The sequence below is a fragment of the Cyprinodon tularosa genome, unplaced genomic scaffold (genome assembly GCF_016077235.1).
Source record: "Cyprinodon tularosa strain WSP-4 unplaced genomic scaffold, ASM1607723v1 ctg41, whole genome shotgun sequence".
NCBI lineage: Eukaryota > Metazoa > Chordata > Actinopteri > Cyprinodontiformes > Cyprinodontidae > Cyprinodon > Cyprinodon tularosa.
Genome location: NW_024039130.1, coordinates 2028410 through 2050705, shown reverse-complemented (window position 1 = coordinate 2050705; position 22296 = coordinate 2028410). Strand labels below are relative to the sequence as shown.

Sequence of the window (22296 nt, the reverse complement as noted above, 5' to 3'; positions counted from 1 at the left end):
ACCTAAACTGAACAGGAGAACGTGTGATAGGGCCAGTGAATCACATGGGGGTCCACTGGCTGTCTAGCTGGAGCTGAAACTTGGGTGTGCATCAGGTGTGCAGAGCTGTGGTTTTAACGCTGTCTCCTTCAGGCAGTGGAAAAAAAGCTGTCTTGTCAACACAATTAGGGACAGCAATCTCTTGGGAAATCTATATATTTTTTTGTAATTATTTTCTACAGGAGCCCAGGCACACATGTTTAAATGATTAACTTTGTCATGATGGGTATCAGGGAGGCCCAATATGCAGAACACTGACGACACGGATGGAAAGTTTAACAGAGTTTATTGGCAAATTCACACATATAATAAAGACTGATGCAATGGTTCTGGGCTGGGACCGGTTCACTGGCGTCTGTGAGAAAGACAGTTTGGTTAGCGAAGGCTTGGTTGAGACTTGACTGATTTTGTTCAGGTTTGTACCTTGATGAACGTAGAGGAGGCTTTGGGAGTGGAACTGTTGGGTCCGGAGAAAGCTTGGGTTGGCAGAGTCCTTAAGCTGTTTCAGCGTCTTACTTCTAAAGGCTGTTTTGACCTTGGCTTGTGTTTCCAGCTCGGTATCCAGAGCTGCTAGGAAATCCAGAGAGTGAGTCTTCAGGTTTGGCTCGGAGGGCTGGCTCGGCAGGTTAAACTCTTCCAGAGCTTCACAGGAGAAAGAACAGGAAACCTGGAAGCAGAGACAAAGGGTTAGAATCCAGGTTGGACTCAAAGGAGACTTGGTTCACTAGGGATCTATGGCTTAAGTGCTAACCAACTGATTAAGACACTGCGGCGTCGAGGCAAGGTCTGAAGGCAGCTTAAGTAGTCCAGGTCCTCCAGATGAGATCATCAGCTGCAGGTGTGCAGAGCAGCTCAGCAGGGAGGATCCAGGGCGGACTCTCCTGGAGAAAAGGTGTATTTCTCCAGCTCCCAACAGTACCCCCCCCTCAACGACCGCCCCTTGGCGGTGCGGAAGAGGTAGACGGGAGGGAACGCTCATACTCCTCGATGAGAGAAGGGTCGAGGATGTATGAACCAGGAACCCATTGTCGGTCCTCCGGACCGTAGCCCTCCCAGTCGACGAGGTACTGCCAACCGCGACCTCGCCGACGGGAGTCCACGATCCGGCGAACGGTGAAGGCCGGATGTCCATCGACTTCCAGGGCGGTTGGAGGGGAGTCGGATGGAGGGCAAATGGGACTAGAGATGACTGGTTTAACCTGGGAGACGTGGAACGTAGGGTGAATCCTGAGTGTCGGGGGAAGTTGAAGACGGACGGCGGAGGGGTTGTTGACTCGAGTGATCTTGTATGGGCCGATGAATCTCGGGGATAATTTGCGGGACATCCCCTTGAGGGGGATGTCCCGGGTGGACAGCCAGACCTCCTGGCCGACCTTGTACTCGGGGGCTGGACGTCTCTTGAGGTCAGTGAACCTCTTAGAGGACTCAGAGGAACAGTTGAGTGCTTGGATGGTCTCTCTCCAAACACGCTGGCAACGACGGATGTGGTGATTGACAGTCTTCACCGATATCTCTCTCTCGTCAGCAGGGAAGAGAGGTGGTTGGTAGCCGAGGCTAACTTGGAAGGGAGACTGACCGGTAGATGCAGACTTGAGTGAGTTATGGGCGTATTCTATCCAGGTGAGATATTGACTCCAATCGGTGGGATTATTGGAGGTGAGACAGCGGAGGGTGGATTCGAGGTGTTGGTTCATCCTCTCAGTTTGACCATTTGACTGGGGATGATAGCCAGAAGTTAGTGACACTTTACAATTTAGAGCAGAACAGAAAGCCTTCCAAACCTGTGAGACAAATTGGGGACCACGATCTGAGAGGATGTCCTGGGGAATACCATGGAGGCGAAAGACGTGCTTGATCAGCAACTGGGCGGTTTGATAGGCCGTAGGAAGCTTTCTGAGAGGGATCAGATGACAAGATTTGGAGAAACGATCTACGATGGTTAAAATAGTTGACATACCTCGAGACTCTGGGAGACCAGTGACGAAATCGATGGCAATATGGGACCAAGGATGTGAGGGCACAGGGAGCGGTTGCAGCAAACCGGAGGGTGGCTGATGAGAGGCTTTGTTCCGTGCACAGGTGGAGCAGGCAGACACATATTCCTTTACATCTCGATGCAAAGTGGGCCACCAAAACCGTCTTGAGATCATTGAAACTGTTCGGCTCACTCCCGGATGAGCAGAGAATCTTGCCGAGTGCATCCAATGAATGAGACGAGACCTAACAGACGAGGGGACATAGGTACGGTTAGGTGGTCCATTACCTGGGTCAGGTTCTGAGGCCAGGGCAGCGTTGATTAAATCTGTTATCTCCCAAGTGACCATTCCAACGGTACATGAGGCAGGGAGGACAGGTTGGGGTGACTCAGGTTGATCCACAGCGTAGAGACGAGAGAGAGAATCGGGCTTGGTGTTCTTAGATCCAGGTCTGTAGGAGATAATGAGATTAAAACGTGAAAAGAAGAGAGACCACCTTGACTGTCGAGGAGTAGCTTGTTTAGCGGACTGGATGTAGGCGAGATTCTTGTGGTCAGTCCACACCAGGACTGGATGCTCTGCTCCTTCGAGCCAGTGTCTCCACTCTTCCAAAGCCAACTTAATGGCCAAAAGTTCTCGGTCCCCAACGTCGTAGTTGTGTTCTGCGGGAGAGAGTTTACGGGAAAAGAAGGCACAGGGATGGATTCGTTGATCAGAGTCGAGTTTCTGAGACAAAACTGCCCCTACACCGGAGTCAGAAGCATCAACCTCTAGGATAAATTGCTTAGATGGATCTGGTTGGATTAGGACTGGAGCTCTGGAAAACAAGGTTTTGAGTTTGTCAAAAGCTGCTTGTGCCTCGGGGGACCATCGAAAAACTTTCTTGGAAGAAGTTAATGCAGTTAATGGGAGGGCGGTTTGGCTATAATTTCTGATGAACCTCCGGTAGAAATTAGCGAAGCCCAAAAATCTTTGTAGCTGCTTACGGCTTTCTGGAACGGGCCATTCTAAAACAGCTTTTATCTTTTCTTCAGAAGGCTTAACCTGCCCGCCCTCGAGCTCAAACCCCAAAAAGGTAACTGAAGATTGGTGAAACTCACATTTTTCAGCCTTTACAAAAAGTTTATTCTCTAGAAGTCTCTGAAGAACCAGGCGGACATGTCTCTTATGTTCAGATAGATTCTTGGAGTAGATCAGGATATCATCAATGTATACGAATACAAACACATTGAGAAAGTCTCTGAGGACATCGTTCACTAGGGCCTGAAAACATGCGGGGGCATTTGTTAAGCCGAAAGGCATGACCAAATACTCGAACTGGCCCAAAGGAGTCTTAAATGCCGTTTTCCATTCATCTCCTTCACGTATCCTAAGGAGATGATAGGCATTTCTTAAATCGAGCTTTGTGAAAACGGTAGTTCCTTGTACAGGCTCAAAGGCTGAGGCGAGAAGAGGAAGAGGATATTTGTTTTTGATAGTGATTTGGTTCAGGCCTCTATAATCTATACAGGGTCTCAAAGAACCATCCTTTTTTCCAACAAAGAAAAATCCTGCGCCCAACGGGGATGAAGAAGGGCGAATAATTCCTGCAGCTAGCGACTTGTTAATGTATTTTTCCATTGTTTCACGTTCTGGTTTGGAAATGTTATAAAGTCTACTGCTGGGTAACCGAGCACCGGGTAATAACTCGATGGCACAGTCGTATGGTCTGTGTGGTGGAAGGGACGAAGCACTGACCTTACTGAAAACAGGAGCCAAATCATGGTAATCAGGGGGTACCGGAGTAAGGTCAGGGACGTCCATCTCCCCCCCACCTCTAGGGGACCCCACAGCGGGAGCTGCAGAACGGAGGCAGGTCTCGTGACACAATGTGGACCAGGACTCCACATGACGATCGGCCCAATTAATATGGAGATTATGCTTCTCCAGCCATTCATAACCCAGTACCAGTGGGGAACATGCGGATGAAAAAACAAAGAAGGTTATGGACTCTCGATGGTTACCTGAGATTAGAAGTTCAAGGGGTTGAGTTTGGTGGGTGACTTGATGAAGTTTTTTCCCATCAATCGCAGAGACTCTGAGAGGCTGGGTTAAAGGAACCGTAGCAATTTGGAGCTGTTGGACGAGATCAGAGTCTATTAAATTACGTTCACATCCAGAATCAATGAAGGCTGAAAGAGAGAGGCTCTGGTCGAGGAAAAACAACGTGGCAGGAAGCAAAAGACGAGGAGGTTTTTCATTTTCTTCATGGCCCGTCAGACTCCTCAAAACCTCTGACGGGCCCCGGCTTTTGATCTTTCTGGACAGGAAGCAATGAAGTGTCCACTCTCACCACAATAAATGCAAAGTCTGCCCAAAAATCTCCTTTGCCTTTCCTCAGGAGACAACCTTGTGTGTCCAACCTGCATCGGCTCCATCTCAGTTTCTCCAGGATGAGTAGCCTGAACAGGCAAAGGGAGAGGCTGGCTCTTTGGCTTTGGTCTGGATAACTGTTCTGTGGGGGCAGAAACAACAGTCACGTTATTAGAGGCGGGGGCAGAGGAAAATAACGCCAAACTCTTATGTTTGCGGCTGTTTCTGGCCCGAATCCGGTTGTCCAGTTTTATAGTTAATTGGATTAGTTCTTCGAGTGTAGCCGGTTCATCACGGGTAGCCAACTCATCCTTAATATTTTCGTTTAATGCCTCGAAATAAGCACTCTTTAATGCACCCTGGTTCCATCCGGAAGCAGCTGCTTTAACCCGGAAATTTATAGAAAATTCGGCCACAGAAGAATTTCCCTGTTTTAAATGAAGCAGTGCTCGAGAATCAAGGGTTTGGTCAGTGTCTTGGTTGAATACCTGGGAAAATTCAGAAACGAAATCTGAATAGTGACAGCTTAAACTTTCATCTGAGGCAAATCTGGCTTGAGCCCAAGCCAGAGCTCTTCCTGTTAACTGGGAAAGGATAAACGTTATTTTCTTGTGGTCCGTGGGAAAACTGGCAGGAGAGTTCTGAAAAATGAGACGACATTGAAATAAAAATCCCTTACAATCAGTTACGTTACCAGAAAACTTCTCTGGGAGACTTGGGAGACTTCTCTGGGAACAGGACCCGGAAATGGTTGGGTTACTGGAGCGGGATTAGCATTACCCACGTAATTAGCGTAGTTTTGAAGCATATGATTATGCATATCAACCAGACGGTACAACTCACGGAGGGTCTGAGTTTGTCCTTGTATTTGGACATCTTGTTCTTGCAATCGGCGGAGGAGATCATCTGCTGGGCCTTGTGTTTGGCCGCAGTGTTCTGTCATGATGGGTATCAGGGAGGCCCAATATGCAGAACACTGACGACACGGATGGAAAGTTTAACAGAGTTTATTGGCAAATTCACACATATAATAAAGACTGATGCAATGGTTCTGGGCTGGGACCGGTTCACTGGCGTCTGTGAGAAAGACAGTTTGGTTAGCGAAGGCTTGGTTGAGACTTGACTGATTGTGTTCAGGTTTGTACCTTGATGAACGTAGAGGAGGCTTTGGGAGTGGAACTGTTGGGTCCGGAGAAAGCTTGGGTTGGCAGAGTCCTTAAGCTGTTTCAGCGTCTTACTTCTAAAGGCTGTTTTGACCTTGGCTTGTGTTTCCAGCTCGGTATCCAGAGCTGCTAGGAAATCCAGAGAGTGAGTCTTCAGGTTTGGCTCGGAGGGCTGGCTCGGCAGGTTAAGCTCTTCCAGAGCTTCAAAGGAGAAAGAACAGGAAACCTGGAAGCAGAGACAAAGGGTTAGAATCCAGGTTGGACTCAAAGGAGACTTGGTTCACTAGGGATCTATGGCTTAAGTGCTAACCAACTGATTAAGACACTGCGGCGTCGAGGCAAGGTCTGAAGGCAGCTTAAGTAGTCCAGGTCCTCCAGATGAGATCATCAGCTGCAGGTGTGCAGAGCAGCTCAGCAGGGAGGATCCAGGGCGGACTCTGCTGGAGAAAAGGTGTATTTCTCCAGCTCCCAACAAACTTTATACCCATAATATAGTCAGTGGATACACATGCAGCATTTATTTTTTATTCAAAGTTTTCTTTCAAAGATGCAGTATTTTACTCAGCCAGTGTGATCAAGAGACCATTCCCAAAGCTAACTACTGAGGAGCAGGAAAAGATGGGTTAGAAGGACATGCTGACAGGCGGATACATAAACAGCTTTATGATGTCACATGGAGTTTGGCTGTGAGTCCACTTTGCTGTGAGCTGTGCATGAAAATGAATGAGTACACTGTGAATTCTGTGATTTTTTACAGGTTTTACCAAGCTCTTTTGTTTTCTGTGTGCTGTTCCATCCTTGTTTTATCTCATGGTGGGGTTAATTAAGTAAATCATCTGATCAGGTACTTTATTACGCCTATCCAGAAACGTCATCAAGGTGGTGGGGATGCATGTTGGAGACTATTTGGGGTCACTGGTGCCAACCACTTCCATATTTTTTGGGAATGTCACGTTATAATTAATTATTGGACACAGATAGGTAGACATGTTAATAATGTATTTGGTACTAAAATTGCCCTTAAATATGAAACACTGTATTTGGGTGATGTTCCTGTGACAAATTGGAATAACAATGATAAAAGATTACTTGGTATGTTACTTATTGCAAGTAAAAAGGCCATCACTAGAAAGGGGCTGAGAGTGGAATCTCCAACTACTGAGGATTGGATCAATATAATACACGGAATATGTCATGGAAAAGTTGTCTTTTTCCCTCAGGATGCAAAAGGACTGAGTACATAAAACCCTTACGGTCAGATTTTGTAAGAATGATACGTTTCTGTACTTAAAACCTTGTCTTTTGAATATTGGCATGCTTCCCATACATGTTTATGTTTGTGTTTATATATGTCTTGATACTGTGAAAACGTTTAAAAATAAAAATTTTATATATATATAAAAAAAGAAAATCATCATTATTTCTGTTTTTATAAAAATATTCTTGTAATAACATATGTTTTTTTCTTCAATTTTATTTATTTTTTTCTTTATCTATAAAATAAACATTGTCTGTTATTCAAAGCTATCACAACACTTCAGTCTCCGAAAAGCCAAACCTCATCAAGTTATATGCATGAGGTCTCTCCAGCTGGAAAATCAAATCAATGAATCACACAAAGGAAAATGGTGTTCATTTCCTGGTATTTACAGCAGTAATACTAATAAGGTCAAACACTGGAGCAAGGTTAAATGATGAAATCTTTGAACCAACAATAAAAAACTCTTTACATTACAAAATCTAATTTTGAAGTTAACTGAAGCCTGCAGCACAAGACTGTTTCCTAAGGGGCAGACTAACATCAGAAAGGATTTGATAACAAATGACAGGCAACATTTCAAATTTAACCCAGTTGTGGACTTCATGTTCTCTGTAATGCTACAGGCCAATAATCCCATCCATTGAATTAAAAAGAATGTACAGGTAGTAGAAGGGTGAAAATAATGAAACACTGAGGAGCAAAATGTATGCCATACTGTTCTGTAAACCAATTTCTGGTTAGTAAACATGATAATAAAGTTTTTTTTTCTTTCTTTGCTTTTCTCTTAGATACACAGCAGTGGCAATGCCCATGCTGTACAACACACGCTACAGCTCCAGGAGAAGAGTCACTGTAATGATTTCTGTTGTCTGGGTTCTTTCCTTTGCCATATCATGCCCCTTGCTATTTGGCCTCAATAACACAGGTACAAAGGAGTTCAATATAAATATGCTCTACAGTCCCGGAAACGTATTTTGTTTGTTTGTGTGTGCATTTACTAAGCCATGGGGCTTTATTCCACTGAATAACAAGAACACTGACAAGAACAAAATAACAAGAACAAAAACACTGGTTACAGATAAATCAACTCTGATAAGATGTCTTTTTGGACTAAGCTAACTTGCTTTTCATAAACCTATTTAGTTTTCATTCAGTCACTCTAAATTTTTGTTTTTTAATACAATATTTACAAACTAGTACGTGAATCACTACAAATAGATGAAATGCACCTAGTGCATGTCCAAATAACCATGGCAACAATGCTGTCAGACTGTCACTATGATTTAACAAATCTCAAGCTAAATTGAACACATGATTGATATGTAAATATGGAGTGGGAATAGATAATGATGTCCTCTTCCCACTCCTTTGCAAGCTTAATGTGTATCTCCTTTATGTATATAATACAGTGTTATGTTAAAAAATTAATTAACTGCATTTATTAAGATGCATGTTTGTATTTATTTCTTTTATAGAGCTTAAAATCGAATTTATGTTTAGAACACATTGATTACTATCTCCCCTTGTAAACACAGTGGCTATAAATTAATCCTGAATTGAGTTGGTCTAAACTACCACTAGTGAAACACCTTTTCAAATCCCAAATACTGCATTTAAAGTTATATTAGTGTAGTTATAGCTCTATTTATAGCTCTATTTGTCAAGTTGCTCCTCGCTTGAAATTATTATTTGATGTGTTTATATTAAATTACATTTTTAGGCAATGTTATATGTCTTAACTTACGAGTTTGGCTGTCAGGGAGAGAGTGTGATTTTATATATCCAACCTGTCAATCGCTGCCTTCTAAAGGGAGCTAAGAGGTGGTTAGATCTTGAACTAGCACAGGTCAAGACACAATATTTTGTGCCCCTCTGTGGGATAGACAGTCAAAACAAGCAAATAAGTCATTTGTCATCATGTAGCAGCAGGTCAGCGGGATGTCTGACCTGCTCTCTTTTAGAATAAAACAGAGTTTAATGGTTCTTGGCACACACAACGATGCACTACACCATGACTTAAAAAAATATATATTTACGGTTTTCATCTGACTGAAGCCCTTTCAATTTTTATTTAGGTGTGGTACTGTCTTGTATGATGTCTAATGTGATTCAGTTTAATAGTTCATGTTTACATCATAAAAGCTCAACCTATGGAAAAACATCAGGTTTGATGCCACTATAGTTAAAATAAACAAAAAAAGACACATTTCATTCTATTGGGTGAGTTGTAGAACATTTTAGCTTGTCATTGTGGATTTAGCAAAAAGTTGTGTCAATGCCCCAAATCCTCTCTCAAGGTTTGCGTGGATTGCAGCTTATTTTCACGCAACATTAAGTTTTATGAATTACAAGTTTTGCCATAAACATGGAGGCGCATGTTTTTTGTTGCGCTAAAATACTTTTTACATTGAGGCCGAAACGTTACCCCTTATTCTTTTTAAAAAACCTAATCTGAGTCAGATTTAGAAAAGAGAAATTAAAAACAATTTTCCAGTCTGGTCCAGTTCGATGTTGGTTTAGCTTTGGACTGAGCCATTCAAACCAGTATCGGATGGCCAAGTTCTCCTAACTGGGACATACATAACACTAGTAATACTTGGATTACTTTTAGTGGTACCTAATTAAATATTGATATTTTATCATTAACTACTGTTAATTTTCAGTTTGTTGTAGGCACAAGATAAATGACAATATAAAAAAAGTAATAACTTCTTCTTAAGGTATGAGAACAACTCAATAAGACAAAATACCAATATAGTTAAAGCTCTCCGCATTTGCAACCACTTCTGGCTGGGTGTTCATGTCCTAGCAAACAATCTTTAAAATAAATCTTGAAAGCCAAGCTAGGAGTCCGCCAGTCGAGGTATGACGCCAATCATAAATTGTCACTATATTACAAGGAAGAAACTTGTCAAATGGAGAGGTAGTACAGCAATAAAAGAACTACAAGAAATGTACGAAGTAGAAGCTAACTGCCAAAATAACATTGTGACACAGGGAAATTGTCTTAATGCATTGATCTATTCAAATAAAAAACACTAAATTTGCAGGGAAGAGTGTTTTAAGAACTGCCAGCATGAGCAGATAACAGTAATAAAGCAAGTAGTGCTACTGGTTATGTTTTTACATGGATCTGAAACATCTTCCAGTTTATAAGTGGGTAAACCATTTGATTTAAAAACATCAGTACAGTAATTACTGTACTATACTCACGACAGTGTATGCTCATGAAAGTTTACTTGTTTGAATTTTATTTATTCAGGCACTAAATTCTACCTTGCATTAATAGTTGTATATTACCATGAATACTAAATATAGAATGAAATAGAAACTATCAGGATGGCTGTTTTGTTACTGCAGATATAAAATGTCCAACTCTCCCTTCTGTGAACTTATCGTCAGGTATTTTTTAAATTAAATATTTGATTTTTAGATGAAAAGTAACCCATTAAACTTTATCTTTCAGCCAAACCTACAATGCCAATATATTAAATTTTTTTCATATCAGTATTTTAGTTCTGGTACTTGGTTACCTAAACATTTAATGAGCTAGCAGTTATGGAAAGTTTGAGAACCACTAGCCAGAAACATTCTACAGAGGGGGTTATAGGGGACCATTGAACTTGGTTGGCACTAAAATCAAAACCAAGGACTGACTAAAAAAGCTGTAATGATTTACTTTTGCTTTATGATTTGCTTTATTCTATATTAAGTACTACAAAAACCTACATAATTTCAGAATAGCCATAAAATCTAAGGTCATTAAAATCATCATACATTCTGGCGCTGTACTTTTTCAAACACTAGCAGAATAAAAAAAAATTAATAAAAAGCATATTTCACACAAAATTAAAAAATAAGACCAAATAAATATCTCTTTATAAGTGTTGGGACCTCTTCAGAAAAAACTGAGTGAAGGTCTGGTTGACTCTGATTTAGGTCTTTTTTGTGGTTACCATGATGCAGATGAGAATTTGCAAAGACAGAAGTGACTAAATCTAGAAATTTAGAAATAATAAGTTCCCTTTACTCCTCTTTAGGGAATCAAGGCCAGCGAAATGCGTGTCAAGGAGCTAGACTAACCACTGCACCGCCAAATATTGGGGTTTACAAAAACCCTGTTTTCTTTTTATTAATATTTTACTTTGTCACAGTACATTCACGATTCAGGAATAAGAAATATCTTTTACTCATTCAAGAATGACAATGGTCATTTTAAATCAGTTCAAAATCAGTGCTTAAAGATATGGTGGAGACTAAAAGACCCACCCTTTCCACTTTTTCATAAAAATGCACATGCACAACCCTGTACCCACTAGAGGGAAGACCTATTAAATGCATGTGAAAGCATGCACAAGCCCATTTCTCTTCTTATATGCTCTGTTTAAAAGTTGCTGTTTGCATAGCTCATACAAGCTTACTTTCCAAAGGAAGATTTGCAATTTTCCACTATGTCAGACTCATCACGGTAAGTTAAAATGGGGATGAGCTCGTAGGAAGCCCTTATGTAAATATATCACCAGAATGATATATAATTAGGAGGACCACATATTTTGATGATCCCCTCGGAAAAAGAACATCCTCCACTAAACATTCAAGTAAAACTGATAAAGTTAGCTGTTACACCTTACAGTATTTTTTAAAGTTGGTTAAAATGTAAACGTTTTTTTAGGGTTCCTTGAATTTCAATGTGAATTTGCCTAGTAAACAAAGTGGCTCTTTTACTACATAAGTCCAAAATCCAACTTAAAATGATAAATAAACCAGAACCATGGAGACATCAGGGGAAAACAAGAATGAGGAGCTAGGGAAAGACGAGGAGAGACAAGGAACCAGCACTGAAGAACTGCAGAGGGAGAGCATTTATGGTTGACTAACATAGGGAGGACTAACGAGCTGATTGGGAGCAGGTGTGAAGAGAGGCTTCTAAGAAAAGAGCAAAGGAAAAGGAATGAAAACATGAATCAATATGAAACTGAAAACTCAGAAAAAACTTAACAGAACCAAGACCATAACAATTTTTGCTCAGTTAGAAGTCTCACACTTTGCTTGGCCTTCCAAAAGTAAAGGTTAGCATCATATAATGGAGTGAAAAAATAGCACCAATAACAAACTAAACATGCAAGTTATCTACATGTCAACAGTTGACTTTGAGAGATAAAAAATGGATTTAGGACCATTTCAGTTACACATGCATGAATCCCATTTACAATGTAAGTAACTTGAAGGTTACAATACATTTATTTTTTGTTTCAGACTTATCAGGGCAGAATAAATACAAATACAGGTCCGAGTATTAACTTGTAAAGACCATGCATCTTTTCCACCTACTTCCAAGCTGTGCTATGTGCTTACTGTTACGAATGTTTTGAAATTTGGTTAGAAATATATTTAATACACTTAACAAGGAAACATCAAAGAAATTTACTGCCTTTGATGTCAAACTTATGTTTATATTTGTTCAATATTTTTCATATAAAAGTCATAATAAAACTGTTAACTGAATTCCAATAAGAGTATATAGAAATAGGACTGACCCGACCTTAACATTTGGCTTTGTTGATGACCTATGAAGTAGAAAAGTTTAAAGAGATGGAAATTTGAAGATGTATTTTGAATTACCATAACCAAATAAACTCCAAGCCAAATAAGAATTCCTCTCTTCAGAAAATTCATTCAAAAGATTTTAATCACCATGCACTTATCTCCACAGCAACCCGTGACGCCTCTCTCTGTGTCATCGCCAACCCAGCCTTTGTGGTGTACTCCTCTATCGTCTCCTTCTACGTACCCTTTATCATTACTCTTCTGGTTTATGTGCAAATTTATGTGGTCCTGAGGAAGCGCAGAAAACGTGTGAACACAAAGCCAAAGCGGCGTGTGTGTCAGCCCGCTGACACAGACATAGCAACTTCACTAAGGGTGAGCAGCTTCAAAATTATGGTTTCTGTTTACAGCCCAGCAGCTTTATGTATTCAATATGAATGATTTAACTCTGTAACAGTAGGGCTCTTTATTTTTATGGGCTATTTTAGTGCAAAGCAAACATGTGGGTATGTACGAAGCCCTGGATCAGCAACTCAATATTTTTTCAGCCCAATTATATCTGACACCTTTACAACACTCATTTTTTAACTACTGGTATTTTGTTAAATTGTGACACTTCATAAAATAAAATAAAAACAATAAAAAATGCAGTTGCATATCATCCCAAAAGTTTGAATAAAAGGTACAATTCCAGCAACCTTGACATTTTAATACTGCTTTATGAACATAACCTTATAAATGAACATAAACTGCATTATGTAAACATTTTGTGACAATTAACCTAGCAACATTGGAAACTCATAGAACCCCCTGTTGTAAAACCCAAATTTTATGGTGAAATATTACTCAATCTTATGCATAGTCTCATATCGGCCATTGGCCAGTAAAAAAAATAGAAGAATATTATTTCGTTTTCACCAGAAAATTAGCAAAACATCACTACAGACTCTTTTATGCTTTGCATTTTTACCATGTTTTTACATGTATTTCGGAAATAAGGACCTATTCTATCAATAAAATTTGTTTGGTTTACAATGCAATATAATACAATACAATTCTGAAAAGAATGATATTTTTTCTCCCTATTCCTTTTTCATCTGATCATACATAGAGTAATATTTGACCTCCTGTTCATTGACAGAATTTAGACTGTTGTTTACACATTCTGCCCCCTCCTAGCCTCACTTAGCTGCTGTCTCTGTTACAGGATAAATGCACTCATCCAGAGGATGTGAGATTGTGCACCATGATTGTGAAGTCCAATGGAAGTTTACCGACCAACAAGAAAAAAGTGGTGTGTCCCCTTTTTCTGTTAATTCTTTGAAATCATTTAAGCCTAATTTCTCTTCTTTTTAAGACAACACAAGAGTTGTGACTAATTACTGTTTTAAGAGTTTCCCATTTAATTAACTTTTATTTTATCCAGCTCCTTCCTGTTGGTATAACCGTATGAAATTATTTTTCTTTGTCAAATTCAAGAAATAATATTGAAAGTTAAACATATATAGGAGTTGGATTGATAAGTCGAGGGTATTGTCCTGTCTGCCATGCACAAAAGGAGGGAATATGGTGAGACTAGAGACAAAGCTAAACCTATAATTTAATGATTTAAAGTTGGAGAAATGGTGGATAAGATGGCCTGATCTGCAGAGAGAGAGAAAGCAATCAGTGGCAGCATTAAGATTTCTGAGAGGTCAAGTGGTCAGAAAATAGACTGTAAAAGAACTGCAACAAGATTTTCTCCCAACATTTTCAAAAGTTTATATTTTCACTACCAGATACATGGTAAAAACTGAGTTTCCATGGCTAAACTCAAAGACATGTACACTGTGACTCACAAAAACCCAGTCAGCCCCAATTTGTTTACAACTACGTATATCAATAAGTCCAAGTGTTTTTTAGAATTCTGTAGAGCATTGAATCCAAGCAGTTTTTTTTTTTTTCTGGCCGATGGATGAGCAGGATTGTGGAGAAATAATAATGAAGGTACTTTGGATATCAACCTGCCTTGAAGGAAGTGTTGTGGTGGTTCAGTGATGCTCTGGAGTTGTACATCTGCAGCAGGTCAAAATAGCATATGGGTGCTCTACAAAATACTTAGCCATAAGCAGAGATGGGAAGTAACGAAGTACAAATACTTCGTTACTGTACTCAAGTAGATTTTTCTGATATTTTTACTTTACTTTACTACTTATTTTTATGGCGACTTTTTACTTCTACTCCTTACATTTTTACACAAATATCTGTACTTTCTACTCCTTACATTTTAAAAAATTGACTCGTTACTTTAGCTTTTACTCATTTCAATGGAGTTACCGTTATTATTTTTCACGTCACTGTGAAAACTGAGCCGTTTTCCCCCTCTGTTCCCAAAGTGTAGCCGCTGTCTATCACGCACAGCGTCACATCCTTCACTACATTTCCCAGCATGCACCATAAACCGGCCATCATGGCGGCGGCAGTTCCAAACAATTCACCAGGTAATTTACACTAGTTCCGAAATTACAACGTCACCTTTCATTCAACACTTTACTTACTCACCAGCGTAGCAAACTCTAAAGGTACCCACTGCGACAGCTTTAATATACATTCCGTAGTCGGTAATAAAACTTCCCAGTCAAATTACACATTCTCTTCCCTTAGTCCGTCAGCATACTGGTCCGTGTGGAAACACGTACCTTCTTCTTCTCTTCTATTATGGCGGATCACAAGCAACTTTAAGGTGCATACCGCCAACTACTGTACATGAGTGTGTAGCAGCGTTACTTCACATCTATTAGATTCTATTTTTTAATTTTGTATTCTTAAGATACATAAACAATGCTTTCCTTAGTTTATGAATACCTGTTATGTTTCCTTCATTTCCTAATATTCCTTTAAGATTCCATTCATGCCCTATACTTCTAACTATTCTCTTTAATTTTTCCCTTTCGTGTTCATATAACTTACAGTTCATCAGTATGTGTTCTACATTTTCTTTTTCACCACATTTCTCACATTTATCACTATTTTTCCTCCCTATTAAATAAAGCATGTCATTTAAATAGGTATGACCTATTCTTAATCTACTAACTATTATTTCTTCTCTTCTGTTTCTTTCATTAATGTTTCGAATTCGAACTGACTTTTGCACTTCATATAATCTTCTTCCTTTCCTATCTTCGTTCCATATTTTTTGCCATTCCTCCATTTCTTTACTTTTAATAAGTGATCTCCCTTCCCCTTTTCCAAAAGTAATTGAAATCGTTATTTCCCCCTCTAAAGCCCTTTTAGCTAATTTATCTGCCTTTTCATTGCCTTTTACTCCTTCATGTGCCGGCACCCAACAAAACCAAACATCAATGCCACCCCTATATAATCTAAATAAAATATGATGAATTTCTAATACCAAATCTTTTCTATTATTTCCTTCTCCCTTAATACTTTCCACTATTGCTTTAGAGTCTGTGCACACCACCACCCTGATTGGTCGAATCTCCTCCACCCATTGCAAGCCTAATATAACTGCCACCATTTCTGTTGTAAATACCGACAATTGATCTGATATTCTTTTATGAATACATTTTTTAAACTCTGGGATATATATTCCTATACCCACATAACCTTTTAGATTCTTAGAACCATCTGTATAAATTTTAAGGTAATTATTATATGTAGTTCTTAAATAAATATCAGTTTTTATCCCTATTTCATTTATGTTCCAATCATTTTTCATTGTATTGATTTGCAAATCTACATTAACCTCAGGTATTAGCCATGGAGGAATAACGCTAATTGGGTTAAATTGAGCTATTTCCTTGTCTTCTAATCTATACTTTTTAATCCATTTCCTAACCATCCATCCAAATCCATTACTTTGGAACTTCACATATTCCCAACAATTTTGCAGAGGAAACACGTACCGCATCGGAGCCAGTCTCTTATCCATTGTCCCAGGGCATTGAAAAAGACTATTAGGGGGCAGGGGTGTTAAGTGGGATTTCAATGAATGTAATAATTGTTTGCATGGTAATAAGTAGGTGAAATGGTAATGTTAGCATGGTTAAATTATTTCATTAATATGTATGTTTTTGTATGAATGATGCTATTGTCTGTATTTATTTTTCTACAATGTTTTTTTTTTTAAATGAACTTTATTTAAACAAGGTGGGTAGAAACAAGTTAGGCAATAAGAACATTAGAATTCTAATTCTATAGAAGGCATAGTAGAGGCAGATTTCAGAATGAAAATACAAAGTAACTTTGATGAGGAAAATAAAAAATGCGTGAGTAATGCTAATAATACAATAAAATAACATAAAGACAAGGGGATTCATATGTTAGGATTAATGTACATCAGGGGGCAGTTCCATTAGTATTTCAGTCAGGTATTTGTAAGATTCAATACATTCAAGAGATGTCAAATATAAATTAAATTCAGATAAAAAAACACTAAAGATAGGGGAGGATCTCAAGACTCTCTGTTTATGAATAAAGAATTTTGCTAAACAAAAAATTAGGTTACAACAGAGTTCTATTGTTTTGTCTTTCAATAGTATTCCAAAAACTACCATATCTCTAGAAATAGAATTAGGGAGTGCAATTTTTGATTTGATCCATCTTTCTAAACAATTCCAAAATGTTTTAGTCTGACTGCATTCATAGAAGACATGGTCTATAGTTTCTACATCACTTTCACAGAATGAGCATTTATTGTCATCAATATTAAAACGGATTCTTAGTAGTTCTTTTGATGGGTAGATGGCAGTTTCTTTAGCTTTTGGTTGTATAGGAAGTTTAAAAAAAAAAAGTTCTTGGTATTTCAATTGATTTTTGTTCAAATTTGCAAAGAATGTTATTTTTATTTATTTTCCCAGGGAACAAAGTTTCATTTAGATAGTTTCTAATTGTGTGGTTATTGAATTTTTGATCAGTGATTGATATTCCATTAATAGATAAATCGGGTAGTTTGGGGGTAATTGGATGATATATTATTATATTTTGAATCTGATTAATAAATTGTTCTGGCAAGGCATTAAGTAATCTTGTAAATTCATCTTTTGGAGGAAGGAACTGATATTTTGTACAGAATTGTTCGTAATTTAATATGTAACCATTAGTGTCCATTAAGTGTATAATAGACCAAATATTCTTCTCCATCCAATCTTTGTAGAATAATGACTTATTGCGATGTAGAATAAATCTATTATTCCATATGATAGAGGAGTGTGGCGAGTAGTTATGAACATATATCATTTTCCATTTTTTCTACAATGTTAACTGTGCTTTATTGGGGATTTCCCTTCCTGTTTAGTTGGGCTGTCCCAATTGGCTGATTATTGGTGGGTCTATTTAAGGGGCACACTCCCAATGGCTTAGGGGTCTGCTTGGAGAGACTGGTTGGAGAAACTGCTCTTGAAGGTCTGCTTAGAGAGACTATATATAAAGTCAGCTTGCTGTGAGGCTGTCAGTGTTTTGTATTGCCTGCAATGGCCGGTTTTGTTTTCTTTATTTGAAAGCATTTTGTTTGTTTTGTTTTTTTTTGTCTTCACCGTTGCACCAGTAAATAAACCGCTACACGCTTTTGAACTGGAATTTTGTTGTCCGCTGGTTCTTACCACCTTTTTGCAAGTCATCTGCTTACTCCTCCTCTGACGTGAGACGGGAGCTGGCGAGCCGTTTTCTCACAAATACCAAATTCAGTCTAATTGGATGGGAATCTACGTTGCATTTGACGCACCACTACAAGATGAATCGACAGATTCGGCGGTATTAATTCGCGGCAAATCATTGCAGCTTGGTGGCGGTGGCGTTAGCATAGTAGTATGGACGACGAGATGATTGAAAATGAACACAACGGAGATCTAGTCCTATTGGCAGACATCCATTTAAAAAAGTGGTTTCTACTTTTACTTTTATACTTTAAGTAAATTTACAAGCCTGTACTTTGTTACTTTTACTTGAGTAAAGAAGTTTAATCAGTACTTCCACTGTTACCAGAGTATTTTTTAACACAAGTATCTGTACTTTTACTCAAGTACGGAAAGTGAGTACTTTTGCCATCTCTGGCCATAAGGGAGTTGAATAACTTTGAGATGGCTGTCCTCATATAACGTCACATTATGTGTTTAATAAAAAATGCAATGTATTAGCTGTGATGAACTATTTAACTTGCTCTTGTTTTAAATTTTAATGCAGACAGCTACTTTGTATATTTTCCCACCAAACCAGACTTACAGAGGTGATAATTGTATTTTTTATTTTACCCTTAAAATTGATTTTAAAATTCTTAGTAAAAGGAGATAACAACTGTGTCCGAACGTCCACCCTAACCCCTAAATCCCTCAATCACTATATGAAGCAGGGACTATATAGTGGACTTTATAGTGAACTCAGTCAAATGACCGTCTGGACAATTGATCACTACTTTTCACTCCCCGTTGGTCACGTAACTCTGCCTCCCCGCACAGTGCCTGTGCTATCTTTATTTGTCGTCACTGTTGGGTAGCAACAGCAGGCTGCTGTGACAACAAATCCCATGATGCTTTGCGGGGAGAGCTCTCCTCACATAGCATTCTCGGATATAGCTGCTTGTCTAGAGACTGTCACTACCCGATCCGTACCTGTAGCACGATCCATACCATGAGCTCATTTGTGTATGCTCAACCAGACATTCATCTGGATCGGACCACTATATCGTGCCCTATATAGTGATTAAGTGGGACATTCGGACACAGCCAAGCAGTTCTACAGGGGTTAGCTGGGTTTAGAGCGGCAAGGTGTAGAGAGTGTGTCCCCATTAAAAGACACGGAGGCAGATATCTTAGATTCTAGTTGTTGATTGTTCACAAAAAAATTACAATTTTATATCTTTATGTTTGAAGCCTGAAATGTGCGGGAAGGTAAAAAAAATTCAAGGGGGGGGCGAATATTTTTGCAAGGCACTGTATTTTGAATGTCCCACTTTTCTTCAATTGCTCAATGACAACCTGTTTTGCATATCTTGGACTTCAGATTTTCATCAAAGATGCAGCCACTGACGGGGATGATATGGAGCTCGATGAGCAAAACAATAGCGGCAGCAGCCATAGGCAAAAGCATCTGTCACGTAGTGTTATCGGAGACACTCCGGCTACCAGCCGCCAGCAGTTAATGCCCAATAAGGCTAACATTACTCCCACCTCCACCCCTCCTACACCCCCTAAGGACGGCCATAAAGCAGAGGAAAACGGCGAGCCCAAGGAGTCCCATGTGGACGCTACACCAGTTGTAGCCAAGGCCTTCCAAACACAGGCCTTACCTAATGGCAAGACTCAAACTTCTGTCAAAAATATGAGCAAGAGGAAGATTTCTCAGCAGAAGGAGAAGAAAGCCACTCAAATGTTAGCCATTGTCCTCGGTAAGCTACGTTTATTTTAAATCGTATATCTTTCTGTTTTTTGAGAGGACTTTGATGGTTTTCCATAGCTCTGCATTAAAAAGACAGATTTCGGAAATATTTTGTAGCAAAAATGTCGTTAGCATCCTTTTGTAGTGACAGGCCGCGTTATGATTACTGTACTAATTAGCACTAATTACATCCCTCTCTATGCACATTTCATGTTGCAATATTAGACCCTTATTTCACCTCTTGCTACGCCTAAGAAACAAGGCCGTCCTTATCCTACTTTTCCATTGGCCAAACACTTGTATCAAAGCCTTACTTCACTGAGTGCAATGCAAAAAATCTGATGTATTTATGTAAAGCCCCCTACCACAACAGTTTAGTGCAGAGGAGACATTTGTCACTTCATACTGTGTGGATCGACACATTGTTACTGTCAATCTGGCAACCCAATGTCCATGTGTTGGTTTGATTGCCAGGATGATAGTACTTGTCTCAATATATATGGTGGGAGGCTGTAATAGTCCTAGCCCCTTATTTACAGTAAAAAGATCTCCTAACTCTACACCATATTTCAACAGTATGCACAATTAATTTCTCCTTAATTTTATGGAACAGTTTATAGATCTCTTTTTCAATAAGTATGTTAGATAAGTAAAAACATGGATAATCCAATTTTAAATGAAGTTAGCTAGTCTTCAGAGTCCTGACCTTAACCTAAAAAAATACCACTAGGATGAATTGGAGTATAATATGTGAGCTAGGGCATGTTTGGGTCTAATTATGGTTAGAGCTAAGCTCTTCTCCGTTTTCAATAACTTTCTTTTCTCACATTTATATTTTTTGTCTCTTTTTATCTCCTCAGGTGTATTCATCATATGTTGGTTGCCGTTTTTCATCACGCATATCTTGAACACTCACTGTACCAAATGCAAGGTTCCTGCTGAGATGTACAATGCTTTCACTTGGCTGGGCTACGTGAACAGTGCTGTAAATCCTATTATATACACCACCTTTAATATAGAATTTCGGAAGGCATTCATTAAAATTTTACACTGTTAAGCTGCTGCATCCCTTACATAGTTACGACGGAGTATTAGGGCCATACATGAAGAGAAAAAATATTTTTGCCATGACGAGATTAAACTCGACATGTCGACTTTAAAGTCGACATGTCGAGAATAAAGTTAAAATGTCATGTTGAGTTTAATCTCGCCCTGTCGACTTTAAACTCGCCATTTCGAGAATAAAGTTGAAATGTCATGTTGAGTTTAATCTCGACGTGTCGACAATTAAGTTTAAATTAGTTCAAGAGAGCCAACCGCTGCACAGGATACATGCACAGAATCCTATACAGTTGCAGCACGTCAAAGACTACCTTCACTCTTAAAACGCAGACTGCAGCTGTGGAGCGCGGTTGCTCTTTTCTCCAAACTTTGGAATGTCGAGATTAAAGTCGCCACGATATATCAACTTTATTCTCGAAATGGCGAGTTTAAAGTCGACACGTCGAGATTAAACTCAACATGACATTTCAACTTTATTCTCGAAATGGCGAGTTTAAAGTCGACATGTCGAGTTTAATCTCGTCATGGCAAAAATATTTTTTCTCTTCATGTGTGGCCCTAATACTCCGTCGTACATAGTAGACTGAGGGAGAAGGTCTAAATAAACGGTCTGGCAAATACCTCATCCTTCAAAAGGAAAGTGCACCACAAGGAGAGAAAACTGAAAGGTAACTAAAAAAAACTGGAAGTATCTTCTTGGAAGGCACATTGACGCTGTCTGTGTGAGTTGTTTGTGGAGCCCTATTCTCCAGATAACTGAATGTAAAACAAGAAAAGTCTGTAACAATGATCTGTTAATTGAGAAAAAGCAACAGTTCTCTAAAATCATTGTGTGTGTTATGTAAGGAGCCATCTGTGTATATCACACATACACGTAGCATACTGCTATTTACTGTATGTGTACTTAATGTTTTCATGATGAAAAAGATATGACTTCAGGGTTGAAAGCACTGTTGATGTTGATGCATCCAATCTTGCTCTTGATATCTATCAAGCGTAGTTTGGGTTGAGACTGTCTGTCAAACTGTATGTTTGCTTTCTCAAAATTGTGATGATGCCAGTATTTGCATTTTATAAATTAATTATTCTACTACTAAAGATATATCTTAATTGTTTAGAAGATAATTATAAAAGTAATTTATTTAATAAATTAATTTAAAAAAATGAAACTTATTGATTCATTACATGTTGAGTAATGTATTTCAAGTGTTTATTTTCCTTTTATTTTCCATCAAAGCAAGAGTGTATAACTTTTGACCCAAGTATTAGCCTAATTTTGAGATATAAATTAAATGTTTTTTCAGGCCAATATACAGCACTTAACGTGTGTATTATTGATATCATTCGAGGGGGTGTAATGTGTCACTGATAAGTTATGTGATCCAGAATACTGCTTTACTGCAGCCTGAGCTCCCTTTCAACACTGGAGCTAACTAAGCTAAAAATTATTGATTGACAACCAAACAGATATAAGACTAACCATTGAAACTAGAGAAGTGAATGAAGCCTTGTATCTCAAGGACTTTTC

General features: G+C 38.9%; 1 protein-coding gene across 1 annotated transcript in view; it reads left to right on the top strand.

Moving 5' to 3' along the window:
• drd2a (dopamine receptor D2a) overlaps window positions 1-21937 on the top strand; it is a 102554-nt gene extending 80617 nt beyond the window's left edge. Inside the window, exons 4-9 of the mRNA XM_038298621.1 lie at window positions 7580-7716; window positions 12505-12713; window positions 13546-13632; window positions 19332-19716; window positions 20567-20780; window positions 21344-21937. Of these exons, the coding sequence (XP_038154549.1) occupies window positions 7580-7716; window positions 12505-12713; window positions 13546-13632; window positions 19332-19716; window positions 20567-20763 (1015 nt within the window). The 3' untranslated portion in view covers window positions 20764-20780; window positions 21344-21937. The remainder of the gene's footprint in view (window positions 1-7579; window positions 7717-12504; window positions 12714-13545; window positions 13633-19331; window positions 19717-20566; window positions 20781-21343) is intronic.
• Window positions 21938-22296: the final 359 nt, after the last annotated feature.